Below are 13,542 nucleotides of genomic sequence, written 5' to 3'. Positions count from 1 at the left end.
AACCTCATTTTAGATCAATGATCTTTATCTACTTTAAAGGGTTGATGACTAAGTGAGCTTTTTTAATTAAAAAACAGTTTCTTTACAGGAAGCTGCTGTGCCCATTTAAAGGAACATGTGCACTACAGCTACCTAAGAAAGGATTTTCAATGTTTTACAATCCTATATCAATACACCTTTGAAAGTTTCTGTCATATTTTTCTCCACACTTCAGCTTCATTGATATGTGTTTATTCTTGGCACTATCTGAGTTATTTGAAAACCAATCTCAGCAGTGCTGGGTTTGCTTTCCAGCACAAGATTCTGTTCACATCTTTTCTGATCTACTTAATAGGGCAAGTGGTTCATCATTGTCCTCACAAGCTGTCAACAGTGCCTTTTGCACTTTAACTCTGCTCTCAGGAGGAAAAATGGAAAGGTTAATTATGTGAACTATGTGGCAGACAGAGAAGTCTGCTGCTTCTGAGCTACAGCAAAGTATTGCTTCTTCAGTGTGTTGTTTGATCTTCCATGCAATAAAGCACATGAAACCAAATTAAACACCTGTGATGCCTATTTTTTTCTATCATTTCTTAAAGCATGAGCACCATTAATATGAGAGCTCCTTCATATTCCCATTTATTCAGTGACTCCCCAGGTTAACTAACCTGACTGGTTGATCTGCCTTCCTTCAGGGTGTGCAGGAGGAAGGGGTGGGTTTAGAAAGGTGGTGATTCTGCAGTACATTACCAAAGTAGGGCTTTCAGTTCCATTGGCCCCATTCCACTCCCTGTGTGACTCCCAATTACTAAAAACGTTACTGCTCCCATTCTTCATGCTCCCACAGGATGCTAGGCTGAAGAAAAATTCCCTAAGGCTCAACACACCACACTCGAGATTATGAATGCAATAAGGACTTCTTGGAACAAAGCTCCAAATTTGCAATGCAAAAAACAAAGCTGAAATGAGGACACACCTCTTAGCCTGATTTCCTAAGGAAACAAAGCTCATTAGAGAGGGGCAGAGACACTGAATTTCTATTATTTCTGCCTTCTCCCCCAACATTTGATCTGCTGATCAGCTTTAACACTCCTTTACAGAGGGGAAGAAACCACAAAGATCTGAACTTCCTGAACACTTTGTGAAAAAATGGCAAAAAAATGGCAGACTAGACAAAGGGAAGACTGGGATGCGTGCTTCCTCTGAAAGCTGGCAGAGTTTCCAGTTCTGCAAGGGAAACCCACCAGCTGCCCAGGTTGTACCTGCTGCAGCACATACTGTGACAGTCATTCAATTTTACATTTACTTTCAAGTTGGATTTAAAAGACACTATATCTATTTTATAAGCAAATTAAATTTTAGCACATCTATTATTAAAAAGTGAATGGAATAAAACCAGTGGAGTTTTGCCATATCAGCAGTTCAGATCTGGGGGAGGAGGAGCTGTCTTCTGTTTCAAAACCTACTAAAAAGCATGATTCCACTTTTGCAGCAGCTCTTTTCACAGGCCTTTCAAAGCCTGCTCTGCAGCTCCTCCTGACTCATAGCAGGATCTCCAGCCCTGTGGGCTATATCCAAACTGATGATTCTAGAAAACTATCAAATAAAGAGTTATATTCACCTCTTCCATTTCACAGATAAAGAACATTTTAAAAACTACTACTTTAACATCTAACTTAATTTAATAACTCCAACTTATATTTATCCAATCTAAAATTCCAAGAATTTTGCTACAAAATTCAGAAGAAACACCATCAAATCAGACAGTACTATCTTCAAACTTGGTTAACACCATCTCTGTACAGAGATGTCTATCCTGACACCATTCCAAGAAAAAATATGAAAAAATTAAGTATTAGTCAGACAGTCCATGCCCTGACAGAAAAGACCTGTCAAGCTGAATCAGTGTTAGAGGAGAAAGTCAGTGGAGCATGTGCAGTTACGTGCACAGGATCTGAAAGTGCTGCATGAGAAAATCTGTTGGAAATGGATAATACCAGCAGGGCTAGGACTGCCCTGATACCTGTATTTTGGGTCACATTCAGGCATGCATAAAGTTTGGTTAAAGCAAAACAAGTGGGGGTGGGGGAGGAGGAATTATGATTAGCCTTTGCAATTGAAAAAAAAAAACCAAAACAAAAAGACCCCAATTATCCAGTTTTTTGCTATAATCTGCATTCTGAATGTTATCTAGGTTTCCAAGCAGACATGGAAAGCATCAGCCACTGGCAAGACCTGTAGCAGCAAATCATCTCATGCAAACCTTGCATAAAAACCATTTCACAGCACAAGCAGTCCCACCACTGTGAGCCTTGAGCGATACCCTGAATTCTCAAAATGCACCACACTCCATGACAGCCACACAATTATCAGCAGGGATCTCCAGGAGAAAGGTCATTTCCCTCAGCAACTACCAACATAAAATACCATAGTAGCAAGACTGCTGGAGACAGGAGAAAACCAGAAAACTTGCATTTTTATTCAGAAAAATGAATGAAGTTTTCTTTTCCCCCCTAGCCACCGTACATGCTTTATTAGTCCTTATCACCACCAGCAGCCTTCAGTCTAGTTCAAATATTCCCTTTCCCCAAGGATGTTACTGGAATGAATTGTTTTCCTCCTTTCAGTTCACAGAGCAACCATTTTCCTTACAGTCTTTGAGTGATGAGGGAACCCAATGAAATATCCCACAGTAATGAAAATAATGAGCCAGGGTTTAAGAGTGAGACTGGGCTGACTTTGGACAACAGCTCCAGAGAACCTTCACCACCTTCTAATGACATAAGCTTAATAAAAGTATTATAAAAATTGTACATCCATTGTTTTCAATTTTGCTTTACATTCTGCTGTTTCTAATTCAAACCTGAAAGGAGCTTACATACCTGAAAGCCTATCCTTTCCAACTAAACACACTACCCTAATAAAAGGCATTGCTTCTACCCATGGAGCTTCCTTACCTGACAGTATCACTGAAGAGTCAGGTTTTATCTATTTTGCTATCTATTCCTTTATCCTGTTATCACCTTTTAAACCAATAGCAGTACACAGCTGCAAAACTGCAATCACAATCTCCAAACTTAATTTGGACTCAGCTACTTGATTTGTGTAGCAGTGTCCTTATATCCATCCAGTGTTTCATTTGCACATAAAATATTTCAGCAAGGTGTATTCCTTACAGTCCTTTCGTTCACATATCACATTTACACAAAGAATTACTGCAGAAGGGTACAGTTATCTTCAAAATACTTTTTGCAACTGCCCACAAACTTGACTTTTAATTTTAAAACACTGATTACATATTAACCAACTTCTTTTGTCCATTGCAAATCAGAGATTTCTAGAAAAGCTCTACTCCTGCTGAGTTTGTATCTTCACTGCTGCTTCCTGCCCCTTTGCTACCTTACTACCAGTCTTCATGTTGTTTTCCACAAATGCCTTTTTCTGACATGCTTTATTCTTACCCATTTCTCATCAGTAAAAGTATCAGACATAGGGAAAGAAAACAGCTATGAGAAATGGGTTTGCAAACTCAGGAAAATATCACTGCACTGGTTTACACTTTGATATTATCCTCAGAGACTTAGAAGCAAGGACATTTGCCTGTTTGGTTTTTTTTTTCCTCCTGTAGACTAAAATACTGAAGAACTTGTTGGGTCAGCTCCAGAGTGCTGAAATGTGCCAGTATGTGAAAAGAATTCCACCACCCAGGATATGCAAAACTGTCACACACCCCCCAAAGCATCCCCAGCCCTTTGAAGCCACACCAACACCACAGGAAAAAAGTATGCTGGTTATATGTCATATTTTAATCTACATGCCATAAGGCTTATTAGATTAGAAAATAAATCACAGCCACTGAGACTACTTATTACTATAAATCAAAAGTAAATTCTGATGCTTTATGTATGAAAATACAACAATGTAAGGGTGTTCCAGAAAAGAAAGTCAGGGCTAGGACTTATTCACAAAGCTCCTCTGGAGATAAAAGGATCATTCAATCATTAAGTGATCTCAGCTGATTTAACATGGTTCAAGTTAGTCCTGCCTCCTGACAGGGATGCAGTTCTGACTAAGAAGAGAAGAAAAGAAATGAGGAAAAGAAACCTCAAAACCAGATGCTATATCCAGAGAGACTGATTGGGAATATATTTGTATAAATAGAAAAAAAAAAAAAGTGTTTCTGCTAAAATGCTGCCTTATAGGTTAGAATTTATCTATCCATGCTCTACTTAAACAACTTTTTAGGCATGTTTGAAACCAGTGCTGTAAACTCAAAGAGTGTATCTGTAGCACTGAGTGGTGTCTACAAAGCAACAGGAGCAAAAGCAAGTTGCAGAGCACTGTGTATGCCCAGCCCAGGAAAGGTTCACCTATAAGTATCTAAATAATTCTCTGCAGGACCAACCACATGTGCAGAGCACAATAATGCAGCTTTAATGCAGATGGGAATATTTGATTAATTATTTATAAATGCAACTTAATTACTTGCTGAAACATCAACAGGAGAAAAGGAGTTCTCATTCTTTATATTCCACCTCTAGTGCCATTTTTGCCTGTTTTTTTTCAGATTAAATTAAATTCTAACCACCTCTGTTGACTGTGACAGACTGATCTTAGTAATGATGTTGATCTGCAAGTGCAGGGTTATGCTGGAAACTTACAGACCTCTCTGGTCATTTACCATATGAGAGATCCCTGACAGGAACAGCACAAGACCAAGAATTCAAAGGCACAGAGGGATTACTGCACGTAATATTTGTTTCTGTAAATGTCAAATGCTACTTAAGAATTCTTTTATCTCACCTTATCTTCTCTTTGAAAGAAAAGGAAATCTGTCATCGAGTGATAAATTCATGTGTTCCCATGTTTAACGATAGTGATAAAACAAACTTACAGTCTGGTTTTAGACATCTGGTTGCTCATGGGAAATTTTGTTAACTGTGAAATTAAACCAGCGTAAGTTGTAGCACACCCTCTCTCCCAAACTCCTTTGTGCAAGAGATTAAGTAGATATAAAATCAGAACCCTGAACAAGAAACACAGGAACATGCTGTTCTTTTTTCCATCTTTTTAACCATGCTTTTGAGACATTCATTTAGCATTACAAATACCATTCCTACATTTATCTATCAACATTTGAAATGCATGTTGCAGTATATGCTATTCCCTGGCTGGAAAATACTTGGAACACTCACAAAATTAGTAAAAGTCTGTGACAAGAAAGAAGGGCTGAGAGAAGATGTCTATGTCAGATTAAGTTTCCAAGAAAGGGCAGTATAGATTTTGTAGAGTTTCAAAGAAAAACCTGTAAGTGCAGCAACACATCACCTTTCAGAACTAACTCCAAACACGTATGTGTTATCCTGATGGAAACACCCTAAGCACCATCTATGAAGGAAATGTTAGAAGAGTCAAAAGAGTCAGAAAGCTCACAAAATTCCTGATACATGTCTAAGACATAAAAATTGAGTGGTTTCAACAGTTCTAAGCATGTCCTTTATACTTTGCTAGCACCATCAAAAATACCACTTATATATTAACATATTCTAGTTACTTACAGAGTTAGGAAAATCAACAGCTGTTTCTAATGGACTTAGATTTCCTTAGATCCAAGATCACCAAAGTCTAAATTCAGCCCAAGCATTACAAATCAGGCTGAAGGGCCTTCTCAGCACGAAGCCTCCCTTACACAAACACACAGTGCTCAGAAAGGAGCAACAGGTCTGTTGATAGTCACGCCTAAGATCTGAGTCCCGGCTAGGCAGATACAACATTATTATAGTGCTCTCACAACGACTGACCATTTTTAAAGCCTTTATAAAAATTTAAACCAGACATGCAGTCCACTTCTCCTCTGTGAAAGAAAGGCAGGTGTAGAGGGTGGGAGCTGGCAGCTCCCGCAGCAGCAGCGCGGGAAGGAAGGCCCGAGCGGGGCTGTTTGCCGGCGCGCCCGGCAGCCGCCGTGAGGGGAAGCACCTGAGGGGCGGCCCAAGGCCGAGGCTACGGACGGCTCGCTCTCCTCTCCGCAGCGAGGCCCCTTTGTCAAAGCCCGAGTCACTGTTCCGGAGCCGTGGGGCGCCGGCACGCAGAGTTCCCCGCTCGAAACACCGTCCCGGGGCTCTGACCAAGCCCTCTGCCAGCCCGGCCGAGCCGAGCCATCCCTGCTCGCTGCCCCGTTCGCCTCCCCTGCCGCCCTACCTGCTCGCCTCCCGGCCGCCGGAGCTCCCGCAGCCGCGTCACGCCGCACCTGCCTTTTTTTGGGCTCCGACCGTGTCTTTTCCGTCAAGGCAACATCACTTCCCGTACAGCCCGAGGTGGGGGCGGGCCGGGCGGCACCGCCCCGGCGTGTCCCGGCCCCGCCGCGGCCACCTGGGCGGGCTGAGCGCGGCCCGAGGGCAGCACCGCGCGGCGCTCAGCGGCGTTAGCCGGGCTGGCTCCTCAGCCCTTCCCTCCTCACCTCCCTGAAAGATCTCGCGCGGTTAGTAAGAATTCATGAGAGGCAAAACAGGTTTTGCAGCGAAAATCCGCGGTGCCCGGTTAATGCACACCACTGTGGTTTAATGAGCTCTTCCTGCCGCCTGCTGGCTGCCTGCCCTCACCCGCGAGGGAAGAGTGCTCTTCACTCTCAGCAGCTCCCCAGTAAACGCTTTAAATCCAGCAGCCTCAAGAATTCAGCAGGCAGAGTCTTAAACTCAGTTGCATCAATAACCCTTTCCACCTGCATCCGTGCAGACACCCTGTTTCTTGAGGCTTTTCAAACTCAACTGCCATTTTTATGGACAATTCCAGTCATGATATTTACAAAGGAACTGCCTTGTAGACCTCTTCAAAATAGCCTTTTCAATACTTAGTGATACTGTAAAGGAAGCTGCTGGGGTAATTCAGTAATTCAGTGATGGCACTGAACTTCTGTGGCAATATGTAGCATTTTCTTATAGAATCACGAAATGGTTTAGGTTGGAAGGGGCCTTAAAGACCATGTAGTTCCAACTCCCTGCCATTGGCAGGGACACCTGCCACTAGACCAGGCTGCTCAAAACCCCATCCAGCCTGGCCTTGGACACTTCCAGGGATGGGGCAGCCACAGCTTCTCTGGGCAACCTGTGCCAGTGACTCACCACTCTCACTGTAAAATTTTCTTCCCAATATCTAATCTAAACCTGCCCTCTTTCAGTTTAAAGCCTCTGCCCATGTAATGTCATGTCCAAACTGCATTTACTGCACTCACTGCACCTCCCAGCCCACCTTCTACTGCTACCCTCCCATGTCAGCTTCTATACCACTGCCTCCACCTACAACATTGTTCCTGGCTTAAAATATAGACACACAACTGGTTTCTTTCCTCATTCTGTCCAAATAAGATTGTGTTAAAACCAAAACCTGGCATAAGTTTGTCCCAAGATCTCCTGGGTTTGGCTTCTTTTTAGATTTACTGAAGTCTTGAAGTATCTACAGATTTGGTTTCCCCAGGTCTCAGATTCTATTCTGTCAGACTAATCCACACCTACTCCAAGAGCCATGCTTCCTTCCTGAGCTACACACTGAGGCTCTTCTTAAGGACAACCCATTTTCCAGGCAGATTTATGTATTCAATGTCTACTGTAGCCTCACTCTGTCAAGAATGACACCTGTGTATAAGCACATGGGGTACGTGTGTTTATGTACATGTGGCCAGGTCTGATTATAAGCTACCAGTGTTAGGTGTAGTTTCCTTCTCAGCCATTTACACAACGGCTTTCCCAACTGAACTGACGTATTAAGAACTGACACCATGAGAAGCAGAGAAAAATGGTATTTATCACTTGGAGGATCAGATCAGAGGCAATACAATAAAATCCATGGAGCATAACCACACAGCAGCAGCTTTCTTTTTCGAGTTTCCTGACGTCATTTAAATTTAGAGGTGAAACAGCCCTTCAGACATTCAGCATGTCATCCATGATTCAACACTGACGTCCCGGAGTCTGGTACCAAACACGCAGGCAGGCAGCTGCAGCAGGAGGGCGGCTCCAGCGCGGGGCCGGGCTGCGGAGGCGGCTCGGGCAGGACGGCCCCGGCAGGTGACGGCCCCGGCAGGTGACGGCCCCGGCAGGTGACAGTCGCGCCGGCTCCGAGCGGCTCCATTGCCCCCGACGGACGGGGCGTGCGAGGGCCGGGCTGCGAGGCGGTGCCCGGGAACGGCGCCGCACGCCTTCCTCAGGGCCTCTTGTCGGGCGCGGCGTCCGGCGGCGGCGCGGCGGGGCCGTGTGGGGCCGCGGGCGGCTGGAAGAGCGGCCCGTAGATGTAGAGCCCGCTGGCCACGCCGAGCGCCACGGCCACGGCCACGTGCTGCAGCGGCAGCCGCCCCCTCATGCCGGCAGGCGCTGCTGCCGCGCTCACGGACACGCGTGGGGCGGGCGGGCGCGCACTGCGGCGTGGCCCCGGCTCGGCTTCAGCCCGCGGCCCCGGCGCCCTCACCTGAACGCGGGACACGGCAGAGCCCCGGCTTCCCGCTAGCTGCAGGCACCGGACGGAAGTACCGGCGCTGTCCCGCCTCCCGCGGTCGCGCATGCCCCGGCGGAGGAGGCGGCCGGGGAGCTGCGGGCGCGGATGCCGGAGGCGGTGCGGCTCCGCAAGCGGCGGTCGGTGCTGTACAGCTCGGCCGGGGGGGCCGCCGCGCAGCGAGGTGCCGGTAAGCGGGGCCGGGCCGGGCCGGGCCGGGCCGGGCGGGGCAGGGGCAGGGCTGGGGGGCGGCCCCCGAGGGGCCCGTGACGGACCAGCCTCGCCCCCGCAGGTGCGGCCGCGCCCGCGTCGCTGCTGGCGCTCACCCTGGCGCTGCGGACCCTCAATTGCTTCCTCGTCCAGACCAGCTTCGTCCCGGACGAGTACTGGCAGTCGCTGGAGGTGGCCCATCGCATGGTCTTCAAATATCCTTCGCCTGCCGCGGCCCCCCCGCCCTCTCGTCGCTCCCCGCGGTGCCCTGGGCGGGTGAACGCTCGGGCACGGCTCTCCCCGGCAATAAGGTGTTGGCTTGACCAGCAACATACACCCCACCACCCTGGCCCAAGGGACAGAAGGTCTCGATCCGAATGGCTCGGGTGAAGCTTTTCCTTTCAGTTGGTCATTATCTGTCCTTAATATTCATAATTATGGTTACCTGACTTGGGAATGGACAAGTAACTTAAGGGGCTACTCTTACCCACTGATCTTTGCAAGCATGTACAAAGCATTACAACTGCTGGCTAAGGATAATGTTCAGCTGCTGGTGAGTATAATCAAAAAATGTGCATCTGCTACTAAAATTAAATTTTAAAGTATTGTATCAGCGTATTTTTATCACTGTCCAAGTAAAATGCAAAGCCTTGAGTCTGGCAATTGAGAGATGTGTGAACACAGAGATCCCACTGACTTCCCATGGGAGCAGAACTCAATAGATTTCCAGTCACAAGACTGATGCCTGCAAGTGCAGAGGTCTCTGTCAATCTCTTGGATTTTCATACTGATTGTTTGCCACTTCATCATAATTGCACAGTAGTTCAGTTTTCCAAAGTGTTTAGCAATGTATATTTGCATTCAACCCACAAGAACTAACAAACAACAGCCCCTTTTGATTTCTATTGGAGATGTAAAGCAGATAATTCTACATTCCATCAGCTGAACTTCAGACATTCTCTGTTTTGGCAGAAATACTATCCTTACCTAAGGCCCTTACTATTTAATTTTTAAAATCATAAAATCATAAATACTCACCAATTCACTATTTTCATACTTGAACAGTCATTCACTAATTCAGTCCTCTCTTAAAACTTGGAATTTAACTTGGTTTGTTGTAAGTACAGTTTTCTCTCTGCTCACACAGATCTGGGTCCCTAGGCTTGCACAGGCAGTGCTGGCTGCTTTTGCTGATGTGAAGCTTTACTCATTAGTGCAACACCTTGAAAATTCAGAAACAGCAAAGTTTGTGGTGAGTCACAGCCTTTAAAAAATTATGCATGTTAATAAACACTGGTTTTGCATTGTAAAATAAGTGAGTGTAAATAAATGCAAAATGATACGTCACACCTTGAAGAATTACCACCTTCATTTAGGTGAACATGTTTTAATGTGTTCATAATTATTTTCAGTTCTTCTGCCAACTCTGTTCCTGGTTTACATGGTATTCCTGTACCAGAACTCTAACAAACACCATGGAGACTATTCTTACCATTTTTGCTCTTTCCTACTATCCGATAAAAGGCTCCAAGATGGCGAACAGGTGAGAAACTTTCCCCTAACAATACTGATAATTTTTGGTTTGGGATGACACCAATCTACTGATATTGTTTAAAATGCTAACTTTTTTCTTAATATCTAAGGCAACCAAAGCCCCCTCATTCACGTAGCAAGAGTTCTGTCTTATGGAAGGAACACTCTAGTATTTCCTCTAAATATTTTTTAAGATTATGTTATAGGTAGATGTAAAATTATCTATTCCCCTCTTTCCTTTGCAAAGTGTGACTTCATGGGAAGCTTTTATTTTAAACTTTAAAACACTGCAATATAGAGTAACTTGGGAAAAGATAACTAAAGCTTTTTGGGGTCAGATATAGGTGAATTTGTGGTCACAATTTTCTTTTTTACTCCCTATTTTAAAGTAGGTACCTCTACTAGCAACTCCATTGTAACAAAGCAATTCTAGAGTTGCAGCCTTCTAAGCAAGAGAAAGTATCTGCACTCAGAGAAACAAAGTTACCTGCAGTATAGAAAACTTCTGGCCAGAGACAGGACAGTTGTTGAAATGTCACTGTCTGCAAAAGAATTGACCAGACCTTTTGATAAGCTGCTGGATTTTTATGTTTCTTCCTTTTAGTTGTAAGTATTTAGCTTTGGTTGCACTTGCAATTATTATTCGTCCCACTGCTGTTATCCCGTGGATGCCTTTGGTCTTCAGCCATTTTTTGCAAGAACAGAGGAAAGCTGACCTTATCCTATACAACTGCATTCCAGTTGGGTAAGTCCTTTCTCAATTTAAACTGGGACTGTGCACAGCTACATCTTAAGATTGGTTTTACCACTGCAAAGGCAGACAAGCCAAAAAACCTGATATCATGTAAATAAAAAAGAAAACAAATAGAGTCCTGTTGCAAGTTTAAGGAAGGGGCACGTTTCCGTCAAACTGTCGTACATGCTGCAAAAAGCACAAGGAAAGATTTCATGATGGTGAGACATGAGCAGCATTCCAGCTTAATCTGGGATTGTGCCAAGGATACCAGATGATGGCAAATGGCCACTCTAAAAGGGTCATGAGTCTGGATAATCTCAAAAATACTAGGAATCAGAGTTTTGACAGCTGGAGAAGATACAAAAGCAATTCAGGCAATATCAGTGCAACAAACTTTCCATTTTTGCAGATTGGTCACAGTAGGAACCTCTTTAATAATTGACCGTGTGTTTTTTGGTGAGGTAAGCTGTTTTAAACTTAACTTATAAGAAGAAGGTTGGGGTTTAGTATTTTAGCACTGATGTATATTTGAGATTTCTCTGACTTCCCTTGTTTCTGTGACAGTGTCTGGCCTATGATCTCTAAATATATCCTAAGCCACAAACCCTTGAACACTGACTTCTCAGGTATTTCAAATGATGGACTGCTACATAAAAGCAGAATGCTCAGTCCTCAACAGTTATCAAAAAACTACAAACTTTCACACTTCTGTGTTTAATTGCTAAATATAGGAAGTCCATGCTGAGTCTAAGTAAAAGAACCAACCTGAAGTAGGAGTGAAAATGTATTATATAGGGCCAGTGATGACTGTGTCATTCAATGGAGCTGTTGGGTTTGACTTTGGATTTGTTTAACTTCCCCCATATCTCCCAGTGGGTACTGGTTCAGCTGAACTTCTTGAAATTCAACGTGCTGCAGAATTTGGGAACATTTTATGGCTCTCACCCCTGGCACTGGTACTTGACTCAGGGACTGCCAGTTGTGCTGGGTCCCCATCTGCCGTTCTTTATTCACGGCTGTGCGCTGGCACCAAGGAGGCTCCGCATCCTTCTGCTGGCACTGATCTGGACACTGCTGGTGTACAGGTAATCTCTGCTGAGGGGAACTGCTGCCTCTCACTGCTTGTGTTCTTGGCAAAGCTCCTGTCCTCTCCAGAACAAAGCAGCATTGGATTTAGATAAGTGATAGAAAACTTATAGAAACTGTTCAAACACCCCAAGAAACGCCATCAGTTATAAAACTGGTTCTAGAATTCTGTGTAACACTGCTTCTTGTATTGTCACCAACATGTATCTTTAGAATTGATTAGACCTCTAAAGAATAAAATAATTCATCGTGAAATGAAATTTAAAAAATCCCAAAACCAGCACTCAATCACTCAGCAGGTGTTTAAACAAAAACAGAACGAGTTAGAAAACTGAGTTCACTAGATTCCTGTTAATGAAAACACCATTTCCTTTGGACTTTAATACATCCCCAGTAAGATGAGAGATTCTTAGACCTCTAAAACTTACTCCATTCCCAAGTTTATACACAACTCTTAACTACCATAAGGCTGTATTTTTCACTGTAAGTTCAGAAGTATTAGAAAAGGTTTTCTCCTAAAGCATCAGAATTAACTGTAGATTAAACAGGAGAGACACTTTCAGACATGAAAAAATAGAGCAAGTAAATAAATACTAAGCAATAAATACTTTTATACTATCATAGTAATAGACTACAGCAAAACAGTAGCAAGACCAGAAATGCAATTTCTTCTTTCCAGCTCAAAACTGGAAGTAGCTTTATTGGCTTTAGGACTTTTTTACCTTCCTTAGTTTTGTAAGAACTCCTTTGATTCCCAAGACATGAGAGTTGCAGTAATCCCCCAAAAAGTTGTCATGGGAAATTGTGTATTTTTGTATTAGCAGGGGTGACAGTTAATTTGCTAGGTACAAATGGGCACTTGAATCTTAGCTTTTCATCCACACTATTTATTGTGTCTTATTACAGAAAACAGATTGGTGAAGTACTGGCTAAGTTACATCTAGCTGTCAAAGTTAATTGTAGTACCCAGGAATTTTTAACAGTGCTTGGTTTAAACTGACCAAATAGTCTTAATTTGAATGTACTTAAGTTCTTCAGAAGTGACAATTTGTATTTTTACTCTTAACTGCTTCAGTACCAAAAGCTTCTTAATACATGCACATGCTCTTCCAGTCCTCTGTGCTCTAAAACACATTTTGTCAACAGAACTGAAGGATTTAACTTTATTGCTATACTACTGTATGTTTTATTACAGCACACTGAGCCATAAGGAATTCAGGTTCATCTATCCAGTACTGCCATTCTGCATGATTTTTTGTGGTAAGCATTGGTTTCAAATGTCTTCCAACCTTACCTGGATATAATTTTTATCCCAGGAGATAATGACTGTTAATGGTCAATGTAGGTATTTGATAAAGGATTCTTAGAATTAGTCTAACATTTTCTTACAGCTAGTTAAAAAGAGAAAGAAAAAAGATGAGGGAGAGCAAGCGACTGTAGCACAGATAGAGAATCCTTAGCATGGATTAAAGTATTCCTGCAAAAACCTGACAATTTTTCCCATTATTAGCTCCTTC

At 43.6% G+C, this 13,542-nt stretch overlaps 2 protein-coding genes across 3 annotated transcripts in view; one reads left to right on the top strand and one right to left on the bottom strand.

Annotated features, from left to right (window-relative positions):
* Positions 1-6,362, bottom strand: part of RAB27A (RAB27A, member RAS oncogene family) — a 30,780-nt gene extending 24,418 nt beyond the window's left edge. For both annotated transcript variants that reach the window (XM_036389906.2, XM_036389907.2), the window contains exon 1: positions 6,178-6,362. The gene's annotated coding sequence lies outside the window, so the exon portion shown is untranslated. The remainder of the gene's footprint in view (positions 1-6,177) is intronic.
* A 1,967-nt stretch (positions 6,363-8,329) lies between these two features.
* Positions 8,330-13,542, top strand: part of PIGB (phosphatidylinositol glycan anchor biosynthesis class B) — a 7,765-nt gene continuing 2,552 nt past the window's right edge. Inside the window, exons 1-10 of the mRNA XM_054516256.1 lie at positions 8,330-8,371; positions 8,476-8,650; positions 8,753-8,882; positions 9,103-9,223; positions 9,818-9,922; positions 10,083-10,213; positions 10,808-10,948; positions 11,349-11,400; positions 11,813-12,024; positions 13,221-13,285. Of these exons, the coding sequence (XP_054372231.1) occupies positions 8,330-8,371; positions 8,476-8,650; positions 8,753-8,882; positions 9,103-9,223; positions 9,818-9,922; positions 10,083-10,213; positions 10,808-10,948; positions 11,349-11,400; positions 11,813-12,024; positions 13,221-13,285 (1,174 nt within the window). The remainder of the gene's footprint in view (positions 8,372-8,475; positions 8,651-8,752; positions 8,883-9,102; positions 9,224-9,817; positions 9,923-10,082; positions 10,214-10,807; positions 10,949-11,348; positions 11,401-11,812; positions 12,025-13,220; positions 13,286-13,542) is intronic.

The sequence above is a fragment of the Molothrus ater genome, chromosome 13 (genome assembly GCF_012460135.2).
Source record: "Molothrus ater isolate BHLD 08-10-18 breed brown headed cowbird chromosome 13, BPBGC_Mater_1.1, whole genome shotgun sequence".
In the NCBI taxonomy this organism is placed as follows: domain Eukaryota; kingdom Metazoa; phylum Chordata; class Aves; order Passeriformes; family Icteridae; genus Molothrus; species Molothrus ater.
This window is presented reverse-complemented; position numbering and strand designations above follow the sequence as displayed.